This window comes from Mustelus asterias, chromosome 19 (genome assembly GCF_964213995.1).
Source record: "Mustelus asterias chromosome 19, sMusAst1.hap1.1, whole genome shotgun sequence".
Lineage (NCBI taxonomy): Eukaryota > Metazoa > Chordata > Chondrichthyes > Carcharhiniformes > Triakidae > Mustelus > Mustelus asterias.
Genome location: NC_135819.1, coordinates 46,557,922 through 46,572,248, shown reverse-complemented (window position 1 = coordinate 46,572,248; position 14,327 = coordinate 46,557,922). Strand labels below are relative to the sequence as shown.

The following is a 14,327-nucleotide window of genomic DNA, read 5'->3' as shown; positions in this document are numbered from 1 at the left end:
GCTTAAACTCTACTGCCTCGCCCACCCTGGAATCGGCGCAGGTGAGGGTCCCACAACACAAATCTCTGTCGGCCTCGGGCGGTATCTTATGGTCTCGCCTGAACAAAACCATAAAATCCCACCCAGCATCTCTGGCAATGCAGCATTCCTTCAGTCAGCATAGATTATGTGCTCAAATCATAGAATCCCAGTGCAGAAGGAGGCCAATTCATCCCTTCGAACTTGCACACTGACAACAGTCCCACCCAGGCCTAGCTCCATAACCGCCCCTGTATTTACCCCACTAATTCCTCTGACACTAAGGATCAATTTACCATGGCCAATCAACCTAACCCGCACATCTTTGGACTGTGGGAGGAAAGCGGAGCACCTGGATGAAACCCATGCAGACACGAGGAGAATGTGCAAACGCTACACAGACAGTGACTTGAGGCTGGAATTGAACCCGGGTCCCTGGCGCTGTGAGGCCTCTCTGGAATGAACGCACAATCTTCCTACTCAGAGGTGAGGATGGTACCACTCTACCACTGTTGATTCTGTTAAAACTTGTGGATAATATGAAGCTTGGAAGCATTGTGAACTGTGACGAGTATAGTATAGAACTTCAAAAAGACAGACAAGTTGGTGGAATGGGTGGGCAGATGGCAGATGAAATGCAATGCAGAGAAATGTGAACTGAGTCATTTTGATATAAAGAACATGGAGAGACAATATAAAATAAACGGCACAATTCTAGAGGAATGCAGGAACAGAGGGACCTCAATGTATAAGTAATTGAAGTTGGCAGGACAGGTTGAGAGCACAGTTAATAAAGCATACAGTATCCTAGGGTTTATTAATAGGGGCATAGAGTGCAAGAGCAAGGAGGTTATGTTGAACTTGTGTAAGCCGCTAGTTTGGTCTCGGCTGGAATATTGCAATCAGTTCTGGGCTCCGCACTTCAAGAAAGATGTAAAGACATTGGAGACAATTGTAGAAGATTCCCTAAAATGGTTCTATGGATGAGAAACTTCAGTTATGACAATAGATTGGAGCAGTTGCGACTATTTTGCTCATAGAAGTGAAGGTAGAGGAGGATTTGATAGAGGTATACAAAATAATGAGGGGTTAGGGCAGAGTTGATAAGGAGAAGTGGGGACAAATTTAAGGTAATTTGCAAAAGAAGCAAAGGGGTTATGAGAAAAAATATTTTCACTCAGTGGGCGGGATTTTGGGGTCTCGCTCGGGCGAAACCAGAAATTCCCAACTGAGGTCAACGGAGATTTCCGTTGTCGGGCCCTCGCCTTCTCCGATTCCGTGGCGGGTGAGGTGGTAGAGTTCTGGCCAGTGAGTGGTTAAGGTCTGGATTGCTCTGTCTGAGTCTGCAGTGGTGACAGGTTCAATGGAGGCATTCGAAAGGGACAGTTATTTGAAAAGGAAGAATGTGCAAGGGTTGTGGTGAGAAGGTGGGAGAATGGCACTAGCTGAATTGCTCATTCAGAGAGCCAGTGCAAACATGATGGGCCAGATGGCCTCCTTCTGCTCTGTAATTATTCTGTGAATGTTACCTGAGCCAATATACTGCTTGGTGCATTTTAGGGATGGCAGTTCATGACGGAAAATTCAGTAGATCAACACTGATTTCATGCTGGAAAAACAGGGGGCTGCCAGTTGAATTCTTGCCCTGCGTATTTCCAAGGCCAGACAGAATTCAACCAACATGTTCACTCTGAGTGCATAGAATCTGAAAACATTGACTGTGAATAGTAGAGCAAATGCAAGCAATTTGTTGGCTTTTCATTAGTTTATCACTACTTTATTTTGAAAAAAGTTGATTTAGCAATTTATCAGTGTATAACTGAATTTACATTAAACAAAAACGTTATCTTCAGAACCTTTATTTCTTAACTGCAAAGTATTACAATACATTACATGTGTTTGCATTTCATTATTTTAAAAAAATCCTCATCAAACAATCTCTTTACATTCTACCTTTCAGAGCTATGTTTAATTCATAACGATATCGAGATTGTCGGTTAGACAGATTGCCTAACTGGTTATAATTATGCCTTATTGCATTCTATTTAAAGACACGGATAATTTATCAACATCTGACTGCAACTCATTCAGTGATAACTTTAGGGATGCCAGTTCATCCTCAGCGCTCTCAGTCTCTCCAGGTTTTGAGAGTAGGTTGTCCACAGTTAATCCTAATGCTTCCAGGTCACTCTTTGCCTCACTGATTAAAGATCTCAATTCATCCATGGAACTTTCCACTATTGATAATTTTTCATCAATGCCAGACTGTATAGTCTCTTCCATCGACTGTAACGCAGCTACAACGTTCTGATTTTCTTTGCCAATTTCACTGACGCTCGTTTCCAACTGCGTTAAACTTTCCTTGTGTTTGGACTGCACTTCCTCAAGGTGCTGTTTCTGCTGTGCTTCTAGAGTTTGCATTGCATTCTGCAGCGCACTGAGCGCTTCATCTGTGGCCGAACTTGGCAGATCATTCAGCTTTGCTTTCAATGTTTGGATGTCCTCGCTTAGTGACGCCTGAGACTCGGCCACACTCCTCATTTTACTCTGCACCGAATCTAGATCGTAGAACTCTAATTTTTCAGATAAATGTGTTGCAGCAGTATTCAGTGCATTGATGTCTGCCTCGGCGGCAGTTAAGCGGGATTCAAAATTCTCGTTTTGCTTTTCCGCATTTATAGAAGAATCAATTGTTTTTGAAAGCAGCAATTTTTCCTGCTCGTTCAGGCGGTTTTTTGTTTCCTGTAAATCTTGCCGACAATCCTGAACCTCATTAGACACAGCACCGAGAGATATTTCAGCTTGAGAGACTGATTGTTTGAGTACCTCCTGTACAGAAAGCTGTGAATGGAAACTACTTGTTAGCTGATCACATTTACCGCCCAAAGTTGTAATTTCTCGATCCTTTGTCTCAACAGTTATTACCAGTGAATCGACCTTTGACTTCATTTCATCTATATCATTCTGACTCTTCTCCTGCACCTCTGTAAAAGCGACAATGTTGTCGTGGATTGATTTGGTTAATTCCGTTAACTTCTCCTCCACCGTTTTTTCCAGCGATGTAACGTCTCTCTCTCTCGCATCTTTTACATCCTGGATCCCTTCGGAGAGGTCTCGCAGGATTTCATTCTGCAGCTTTTGCAGAGTTTCACCAATTTGATTTGACTTGCTTTCGCCCTTGCTGACCGCTTTGTTCGTTTCTTGCAGCTGCTGTTGGGTGTTGAGCAAAGCCGAGTCCAGTCTGTTCATTAAGATTTTCGTAGATTCTACCTGCAACAGAGGACAGAGTCTCCGTGTCAAACAATAAATATCATCGTGTGCCAGTTACTGGAAAAGTAACACGAAATGTAACGAGAATGATTACTTCCGTCATTCCAATGTCACAAATGTGCCTCTTGTGTAATTGATAGAATTGACTTTTTGCTGCATCTGCTGCTGGTAATCAAATAGTAATTCAGAAATATTCATTCATTTAACCAGTCAGTGCACCCTGATTAAAAGGTCACCACAATAAAACTCAGCGCACTCATTGCCTTCAAGAAACCAGGGAAAACAGGGGAAAATGGGAATACCACTCATTTAGTTTGTCAAATTAACATCTAAGAAGAGAAAATATACAGTAAACAGGGAAACAGCTCAATTTCCATGGTAACAGTCGTATGTGGTAATTTCTTGGTAACTCTATGGTAATTCTTGTCTAATACTTTCCCTGTCAGAATTTTAGATGGGAAATATAAAATTGCTACAGTTCTTTAACAGAATTTGTTTTGAAATCTTTCTTTATTCTGTCATGGGATGTAGGCTAGCATTTGTTACCTTTCCCTAATTGTCTTCGAATTGAGTGACTTACTAGGCCATTTAAAAGTAAAGTTTATTTACTAGTCACAAGTAAGGCTTACATTAACACTGCAATGAAGTTACTGTGAAATTCCCCTAGTCGCCACAGTCCGGCACCTGTTCGGGTCAATGCACCTAACCAGCACGTCTTTCAGAATGTGGGAGAAAACCGGAGCATCCAGAGGAAACCCACGCAGACACGAGGAGAACATGCCAACTCCACACAGACAATGATCCAAGCTGGGAATCGAACCCGGGTCCCTGGTGCTGTGAGGCAGCATTTCAGAGGGCAGCTGAGGGTCAACCACATAGCTGCAGGTCTGGAGTCACATGTTGACCAGGGAAAGGACGGCAGATATCCTTGGCTGAAGCATGTTGAAATACATTCATATTAAAGCTGCATTAGACAGATTTTGATTGACAAGGGAATCAAAAGTTATGGGGACAGGCAGAGAAGTGAATTTAAGGCACAACAGATCAGCTATGATCTTATTGACTGATGGAGCAGGCTCGAGGGGCCGAACGGCCTACTCCCATTTGTATTTCTTATTTGCTTATGTTCTTATCAAACTGAAGGATCATCTTAAGTTCAAACAAATACACTGAACAAACATGGGCTATGTGGGGACAAAGAATTCATGAACAGTACATTTTCCAGTCATACTGTAGTTTCATAGAATCCCTACGTGCAGGAGGCCATTTGGCCCATCGAGCCTGCACTAACAATGGCACCCAGGCCCTTTCCTTGTCTTGCCCTGCTAATCCCATGACGCTCAGGGGCAATTTACCATGGCCAATCAACCTAAGCCACACATCTTTGGAGTGTGGGAGGAAACTGGAGCACCCGAAGGAAACCCACGCAGACATGGGGAGAATGTGCAAACTCCACCTAGGCAGTGACCCAAGGCCAGAATTGAACCGCTGTGAGGCAGTAGTGCTAACCACTGTGCCACTGTGCTGCTCCTTTTTCTCAAAAACGGAAGAGTTCTCAGACAGTCAGGTTATAGCATGGGAAAGTTATGCTCACGGACCAGTACCACCCTTCTTCCCCTTATATTTGCTTGGCAAAGTCTACTGGCTCTACAGCATCAAGGTCAGCAGAGTGACAAATGGAGACTTTGCCACCTGTTCCAAAGACACCTGAAGTTAATGTATATGATTCGGTTAACACTGCCAGAGGCAGTATGGGACATGTGCACCCGGCTCCCTCCCACATCACCTACTATCCACTTGCCCCATCCACCACATCATTCAAGTTCTCAGTCTTTTTTGTCTTGTAAAAAACTTGTAATGCTGATTCATGGCGAGGCTTCTACATTAGCAGACAGGACCAGCCTCCATGCTGTCACATAATGCAGCGCCAATGCCATCTCATCAACCAGTCAACAGGGATCTTGAATGTTTCCTCCACAGATTTGGATTCCTGCCTTACCATTTATTGTGCCAGGCATTTTGCTACCCAAATCTTTGTAAAGTTTGAACTATTAACATTACATTAAATGGCCTTATAATAATCCCACGCAATGAGGGAAATATCAACTTATTTTAAAAATTTAACAGCTTTTGTAAAAAAAACATTTCTCCCTTATTGTAGATGTTTATCTTTAATGGCCGTATCCCTTAAACTGAGTCAAATTGGTATATGTTTCAAATAATTCCTGGTAATCATCACTCTGACTAATAATGAACACCTCTGCTGGTATGAAAAATGAGCTATTTGATAACAATATATAAAAGGACACATACAAACAAACAAAAAATTGGAATAAATTATTTGTGATTCTCAGTGCTGACTTCCACTGTAGAGTTTGTACCATGTCATGATATTGGCATGCTGGCACCTAATATACAGTCTAATGTTGCTAGGTTTAGCTGGTATCATAGGAAGTGAGACAACAATAACAGCATCTATATAGTGCCCTTAACACAGAACAACATCTCAAGGCATCTTGACATCGCTGAGAGGTGAACATGCACTATTGTCAATTTTCAGCAGTGCCAGCATTGTTTCTTCATTCATTCAAGGGATGTGGATGTCACTGGCTATTGCCAGTGAGAAGGTGGTGATGAGCTGCCTATTTAAACCACTGCAGTCCATGCGGTGTAGTGTAGGTACACTCACAGTGCTGTTCGGGATTTTGACCCAGAGACAGGAAAGGACCAGCAATACATTTCTAAGTCAGGCTGATGTATGGCTTTTAGGGAAACATCCAGGTGGTGGTGTTCCCATGTAACAGCTGCCCTTGTCCTCCTAAATGATAGTGGTCATGGGTTTGGAAGGTGCTGTCTAAGGAGCCTTGGTGAGTTCCTGCAGTGAATCTTGTAGATTGCACACATTGCTGCCACTGTTCATTGGTGGTAGAGGGATTGAAAGTTTGTATATGGGGTGCCAATCAAGAGGACTGCTTTGTCCTAGATGGTGTCAAGCTCTTGAGTGTTGTTGGAGCAGCACTATCCAGGCAAGTGGGGAGTATTTGATTTGATTTGATTTGATTTATTTGATTTATTATTGTCACATGTATTAACATACAGTGAAAAGTATTGTTTCTTGCACGCTATACAGACAACGTACAGTTCATAGAGAAGGAAACGAGAGATTGCAGAATGTAGTGTTACAGTCATAGCTAGGGTGCAGAGAAATATCAACTTAATGCAAGGTAGGTTCATTCAAGAGTCTGACGGCAACAGGGAAGAAGCTGTCCTTCAGTCGGTTGGTTCATGACCTCAGACCTTTGTATCTTTTTCCCGACGGAAAAAGGTGGAAGAGAGAATGTCTGGGGTGCATGGAGTCCTTAATTATGCTGGCTGCTTTGCCAAGGCAGCGGGAAGTGTAGACAGAGTCAATGGATGGGAGGCTGATTTGCATGATGGATTGGGCTACATTCATGACCTTTTGCAGCTCCTTGCGGTCTTGGGCAGAGTATTTCATCAGCGTATTTCACCACACTCCTAACTTGTGCCTTGTAGATTGTGCACAGGCTTTGGGGAGTCTGGAGATGAGTTACTTGCTGCAGGATTCCAAGGCTCTGACCTGCTCTTGTAGTATTTATATGCCTATTTCAGTTCACTTTCAGGTCAATGGTAAACTTGGCTTCGAACTGTGATCAAATTGACAAGAACTGATAGGGCGCTGAGCACTTTGTGAATGGAACACTGCAAAGCCTAGCTTTCAGCCACTTTTCCAAAATCACATAACTTTGTTTTACCATCATTCACAAAGTGCTCAGTGCCCCATCAGTTCTTGTCAATTTGACCACAGTTCGAAGCTAAGAAAGAAGTGCACATGTATGGTGCAGTTCTGGCATATTGACCAATGCAAGCAGATGGTGCAACAATGCTGCTTTCTTGTATCACAAACCATGTACTAGTCTGTGGAATTCTCATCCCCTAAGAGAGTGGAAGCTGGGTCATTGAATTTATTCAAGGCTGAATTAGATACATTTTGATTAACCAGACGACACAAAGATAAGTGGAAAAGTGAATCGTGTGGAGGGCGTAGAAGGTCTGCAGAGAGATTTGGACAGGCTGAGTGAGTGGGCGAGGATCTGGCAGAAGGAGTATAACATTAACAAATGCGAGGTTATTCATTTTGGAAGAAATAATAGCAAATTGGATTATTATCTAAATGGAAAGAAATTACAACATGCTGCTGTGCCGAGGGACCTGGGGGTCCTTGTGCATGAGGCGCAAAAACCCAGTCTGCAGGTGCAACAGGTGATCAAGAAGGCAAATGGGATGTTGGCCTATATCGCAAGGGGGATAGAATATAAAAGCAGAGATGCCTTGCTGCATCTGTACAGGGCATTGGTGAGGCCGCAGCTGGAATACTGTGTGCAGTATTGGTCCCCTTATTTGCGGAAGGATATATTGGCCTTGGAGGGAGTGCAGAGAAGGTTCACCAGGTTGATACCAGAGATGAGGGGTGTTGATTATGAGGAGAGACTGAGCAGATTGGGTTTGTACTCGTTGGAATTTAGAAGGCTGAGGGGGGATCTTATAGAGACCTATAAGATAATGAAGGGGCTGGATAGGGTAGAGATGGAGAGATTCTTTCCACTTAGAAAGGAAACTAGAACTAGAGGGCACAGCCTCAAAATAAAGGGGGGTCAGTTTAGGACAGAGTTGAGGAGGAACTTCTTCTCTCAGAGGGTGGTGAATCCCTGGAATTCTCTGCCCACTGAAGTGGTGGAGGTTACCTCGTTGAATATGTTTAAATCACGGATAGATGGATTCCTGATCAGTAAGGGAATTAGAGGTTATGGGACTCAGGAGGGTAAGTGGAACTGATCCACTTCAGATCAGCCATGATCTTATTGAATGGCGGGGCAGGCTCAAGGGGCTAGATGGCCTACTCCTGCTCCTATTTCTTATGTTCTTATGTTCTTATGAGTCAAGGGTTTTAAAAAATGTTTTACTCCATCCTTAAAACTGATGCTCAGAGTGGACCGGACAAACCCGAATCTATTCCATGCTTGCTCCAAGGCACCAAATTCAAAATCCAATTGAATCCAATTCATGCTCCCCACAAGAGAGTCAGACAAGATCCAAGCTGGCAAGATAAGGCATTGCACCCCATCTTGGACTTGATCTGATGCTTGATCTTAGCCAAAAAGCCATGGGGAGGCAGACAGGAAAGTGGAGCTAAGACCACAGTCAGATCAATAATGATTGTACTGAATGGTGAAGGCAAGATGAGTACAGCAACGTCTGTCAATAACACCATCCTGATGCAACATCAGGTGAATAAGTTAAAGTAATCAATAACTTCATGGGCAGTTTGGATCTGATGGTGCTGGGTCACTATCTGCAGATAGTGGAGCATACTCGAGGCACCTAATGGCCTCCTCCTCGTATTAATTCTTATATTTTTGTTTACTGTTTATATTTCATTGGTGCATGTAATGAAATAATGGCTTAGTATTTTCTGTGTAAGTTAACAATTTCAAATCCTGGGAAACAAATGAAATACCGAGATTCTTTGGTACTTAATGTACATTTCATCTCACCATTTTTGCCTGACTTTCCGACTTATTTTGATTCTAAGGACTGCAGATAATGACCCAGCACCATCAGACCCAAACTGCCCATTACGTTATTGATTACTTTAACTTATTCACTTGATACTGCATCAGGATTGTGTTATTGATAGACATTGCTGTACTCATCTCGCCTCTGGCTTTCCATAAATTGAGTTAGCTATTTATAGTTGTACAAAGATATTATGTGTTCCTCACCAAACATGCAAATGTGTTTTAATACCTTGGATTTCTTTTGAACCAAAAGGATTTTTTCCAAGATTATGCATCGAAAGCCTGTTAGAGTACAAACCTATTTTAATAAATAATATCTTTAATCTTTCAAGGATGTGCTGATATAACATGTCTAAGTAAATTAATTAACTGTAGTATTACAAGTGTAAAAGTGAATGTTTGATTATTTAAAGGTTCAATCTTGAGAAAAAATGTCTGCCATCTTTGGAAGAATCATTCTTTGAAGTTGCACCAAAAGATGGTAATCTTATTGCAGTTGTGGTTAAACACTATTGTTTTTATTTGAGCATTTCCTCTGATGTGAAGCCTCAGTTAACGGGAGCACATATTGAGAATTAGGCATGAGGCACAGTGCAGTTGATTCACTGCACCCACGGTTTTCAGGTAATTAACTCAATCATTGTGAATTGGAAGCACTGATACCCATGTCCAATTCTCCAATTTACACTTTGATCCAGCAACTTGAAGCCAATTTGAAGCTTTACTAATTTAATCTCTGGAGTCCATAACACAGGAATGAATGGGTGAAAACTTGGAAAGACGTGGATTAATCAGGCATATTCAACAAAGGATGCCTGAATAATTTAATTGAATTTTCCAAGTGTCAGGAATTTGGAAGTTAACGAGGTTAACAGTGAACTTGAAATGAAAACAAAAAAACAAACAAGTAACAAGATTAGCAGATGTCAAGAGGTATATAGATATGTGATGTGACCAGTAACAAGATTAGCAGGCATCAAGAGAAATTCAAGTGTGAATTGCCATATCAGAAACATTGTTTACCAGAGATCAGTGGGGCTATACAAATGATAACTGCTAAAGGCAAGGAATTTGGCAGCTAGGCAGCCAAATCCACAGGGTGGGATATCACAGCTGCTGAACAGTTTAAGTGCTAGCACCCTCAGTGGGGAAGGAGATTTGTGTTCTACTCAACAGCCAGACAGGCCAAAATCTTTAAAGAGGCCAATTCCATCTATGATCACAGCCATGGTGGGCTGTTCCATCTAACATTTAGAGCAATGGCAGATTGCAGATATTCACCTCTAAAATATATCATATTGTACCTTTGCTGAAGCAAGTTCCCCAGACTTGGTCATCTGAACATCATTGTGTGGTAACTATGAGTTTGATTTGACTTATTTCTGGTCAAGTGTTGTATTCAAGATGTGGATTCAGTGATGATAATACCACTGAATATCAAGCAGACACGGTTGATAACCTCTCATCAAAGGTGGTCATTGTCTGGTGCTTGTTTGGCACAAATGTTACTTGCTACTTAATAGCTCAAGCTTGAATATTGTTCATGTCTTGCTGCGTGCAGAAATGGACAGCTTCATTATCTGAGGAGTTGCGAATGGTACTGAACACTGTGCAATCATCAGCAAAAACCCACTTCTGACATTCTGATAGGGGATGGGGAGGGGGGGGGAGTCAATGATGAATCAATTCAATGTAGGTGGGCTTGGGACATTACCTTGATTAAGTACTATTGCAATATTCTATGACAGAGACAACAGTCTCCAACAACCACATACATCTTTGTCCCTGATGGATATGATTCCAGCCAGTGGTGAGGTTTGCCCGTGATTCCCATTAACTTCAGTTTTTCCAGGGATCCTTGATGTCACTCATCAAATGCTGCCTTGATATGAATGGAGGTTACTCTTTCCTCACTTCTACAATTCCACTGTTCTATGTTTGAACAAAAGCTATAATGAGATCTGGAGTGGTCCTGGTGGAACTCAAACTGATGGGTCGGTTACTGGAGACTAAATGTATCTTCAGTGCTATTTATGACCTTCCATCATTTTGCTGATGATAGAGAGCTGATGGGGTAGTAATTTTGTGGATTGAATTTGTTCTGCCTTTTTTGAATAAACTATACCTGGGCAATTTCCATTTTGTTGGGTATTTGCCAAAGTTGTTGCTGTACTGGAACTGATTGGCTAGGGCATGCCTAGACCTGGAGCACAGACTTTTAGCAGTGCAGTCAGATGTTATCAGGGCACATTGTCTTTGTTGTATACACTGTGCTCAGTCGCTTCTTGATATCGTGTGAATTGAATAGGCTAAAAATTGGTAGGCGTGATGCTGATGACCTCAGGAGGAGGACCTCAGGTGGATCATCTGCTCGACACTTCTAGCTGAAGATGGTTGCAAATGCTTTGGCTTTGCCTTTTCCACTGATGTTTTGGGCTCTGCCATTAGTCAGGATGGAGATCCTAATGGAGCCTCTTCCTCCCCTTAGTTTTCTAATTGTCTACCAATTATGGCATGGTGGCACAATGGTTAGCGCTGCTGCCAGGGACCCAGATTTGATTCCAGCCTTGGGTGACAGTGTGGATTTTGCACATTCTCTCTGTGTCTGCATGGGTTTCCTTTGGGTGCTCTGGTTTCCTCCCATCGTCCAAAGATGTGCAGGTTAGGGCGACTGACCATGTTAAATTGCACCAAAGATGTGAAGGTTAGAAGGATTACCAAGGTAAATGAGGAGCAGAGATAGGGTGGGTGTTGGGCCTGGGTAAGATGCTCTGTTGGAGAAACAGTACAGACTCAATGGGCCAAATGGCCTCCTACTGCACTGTAGGGGTTCTATGATCATTCAGGATGGGATGTGGCAGGACTACAGACCTTTGATCTGATCCATCGATTGTGGGATTGTTTCACTCTCTATAAGGTGCACTATATAGAGTGTGAAACATGCTCTTTAGCATGCATGTAGTCCCATGTTGTAGCTTCACCAAGTTGGCATCTCATTTTAAGTATGCCAGATGTTGCTCCTGGCATGCTCTTCTACTCTCTTCTGAACCAGGATTGATTCCTGGCTTAGTGGTAATGGTAACCTGAGGGCCATGAGTTCACAGATTGTAATTGATTCCAGTTCTGCTGCTGCCGATGGCCTTATAGGTGCTCCCTTTTGAGCTGCTAGAACGGTTCTGAATCTATTTCAATTAGCACAATGCTGCCCAACATGACAAGGGATGTCTTCAGTGTGAATATGGGGTCACTCATCCTAATACTGTCATGGATATCTGTGAGTGGCACAATGAGGAGAACAAGATCAAGATTGAGTAATCCTTTGTCCAAGTTCCTGGATTATTAGTCATGTAAGAGTCTTGTTAAAAATGGAAGGTATGAAAGGGAACATAACTACAAGAAAAAGGTGACCACAGATCAGCACAGTAGATACTTGTTTCTGTATTAGTGAGTTGTAGTCACCCCTTTACTTCCCATTTTTATGCATGAGTTTGTGGTCGGGTATCCCTGGAGAGGGAGCATGCGGAGACCAAGCTCAACATCAAGGCCTTCCATGCCCGTTGGGAACCGCAGGGACTGGGGTGCATTATCGACCCCTTAATCACAATTTGATTTTGTGATAACCCCCATGATCTGCGTGGGGAACCACTAATTGACATCTCAATTGGGCTTGCTGAATACAAGCTCCCTGGAGATTGGTGGAGCTGGTATACTGAACCCTGTATAAAACAAGAACCCGAGAGGGCCCATTAACCTTTTAGTCACGTTTGGGACCCATTGTGTCCACCACAGGCTTGTGGTTATTGTTTATTTTCATTTTGGGCAATAAAAGCACTGTTCCTTCATAGCCGACTCCTGGAATTAATATAGATTTAATGTTTTAAGTTTCCTTTCTGCTTTGTTTTGTGTTTCGGGTGGTTCCCTTCTTTTTGGGGGCTGCCCTTCTTGCTTTGCTTGTTTAATTTAGTTCATTTGATTTACCCCAAAGAACGTTAGCAGGAGATGGATGATATTGAAGGGACCAGATTGAGGACAAGCGAATTAGAATCCAGAAATTACAGCAAGGAGTTTCAGTGGAGTGAAAAACAGCGTGGTTTAATGCAGGGCAATGAGAAATAGTAGATTTTGGAGGAGAAAACGGCGAATGTAGCCTTTCCTTAAATGTTTAGATCATGAATAAATAGCCCGAGGGGAATGTGTGGTTAGGTGGTGCATACAGATAACAGCTTTAGAGGCGAGAGTGCAAATAGATAAGCAAGTAAGATTCTGGATGGTATAACTTATTTGTAAATGGCCACGTGTGTACACATTCCCCCCAATTCATCCTGAAATCCATTCCTCAAAATGAGAACCCGCCTGCCTGCTGCACCGTACCACCGGGAGATGGGAGCGGAATATCCAAGCACGGTTACAATTTGAACCACAGGGGAGCCACGATCTTACCTGTTGAAAAACTGTCTCCAACTTGGCCGCCAGCTCGCTGCCCCGAAGGGAGGTTTCCTCGCTCCTCCTGTGGAAGTGGCTGAGCTGCTGGGAGAGGCTGTGGATGTACCAGGCCAGGAGGGCAGCCGCCCCGGCCAGGACGAAGAAGAGGAGGAATTTCAGCAGCATTTCTTTGCCAGTGGCCGAGCCGGAACCGGTGCCTCCTCTGCTGCTGCTGCCCTTCGCATTCCTCTTGGCCACGTCCTCCTGGCCAGAGTGGTTTTTATTTCTTTGTTTCAGAGAGGACATATTTTATCCTGAGATTGTGCGGATCTCCAACTCAAATAAAAAAGGGGGCAAGTCTGTGTGTGTCTGTGTCTGGGATGCTTGCTGGCTGCTATCAGTGTCGTTTGTCTCACTCACTGTTTTGGGAGCTGCACTCACAACAGGATCATCAGTGAATCGCTGCCTTTGACGAGAAGTTGCTTCTTAAAGTTAGATTTTCTGTTTCTTCCCCACCCCCACCCCTGCCCTCGGGCTCTCTGCAATGCTGACAGGGCTGCAATGCAATGAACAGGGACCGGCTTCTGCCACGTCCTCTCTGGGAGGGGAACACACGCTCATTTGGGATGTGCCGCTGACTTCAGTTACATCACCGCCCCGCAACTTTACACTCAGCTTTCTCACAAAGGATGGAATTTGTACAATTCCATTTCATTCCTTCCCTGGGGGCTCCTGTGCCGCAGTCTCCAGCCTCCCCATATAATTGTTGTAACAGATTGCTTGTACCTCTTGTTTGGATTCATTCATTCAGACACAATTTGATTTGATTATTAAAACAATGAGCTGCGAAGCATTTCCCCGTCTATTTGTCCAGAAGTGGCGCCCATTTAACTGGACATTGCAAAGAGGCGATGCAATTACTGTAACTGAGGCAATACAACTCTTGATTACTGTAACAGGGGTGATACAACTCTAATTACTGTAACTGGGGGGTGATACAACCCTAACTCCTGTAACAGG

At 43.2% G+C, this 14,327-nt stretch overlaps 1 protein-coding gene across 1 annotated transcript; it reads right to left on the bottom strand.

Annotated features, from left to right (window-relative positions):
* Window positions 1-1,770: 1,770 nt before the first annotated feature.
* ckap4 (cytoskeleton associated protein 4) lies at window positions 1,771-13,907 on the bottom strand. Its single transcript, XM_078234714.1, has 2 exons — window positions 13,326-13,907; window positions 1,771-3,288 (listed from the first exon to the last, which is right to left on the bottom strand). Exons 1-2 carry the CDS (start codon window positions 13,611-13,613, stop codon window positions 2,050-2,052), a joined length of 1,527 nt encoding a protein of 508 aa, XP_078090840.1. The 5' UTR covers window positions 13,614-13,907; the 3' UTR covers window positions 1,771-2,049.
* Window positions 13,908-14,327: the final 420 nt, after the last annotated feature.

Coding starts and splice junctions, on each gene's coding strand:
- ckap4 (XM_078234714.1), bottom strand. CDS start 13,613: ATGTCCTCTCTGAAACAAAGAAATAAAAACCACTCTGGCCAGGAGGAC. Junction 3,289..13,325: donor TGGAGACAGTTTTTCAACAG/GTAAGATCGTGG, acceptor CCTCTGTTGCAG/GTAGAATCTACGAAAATCTT.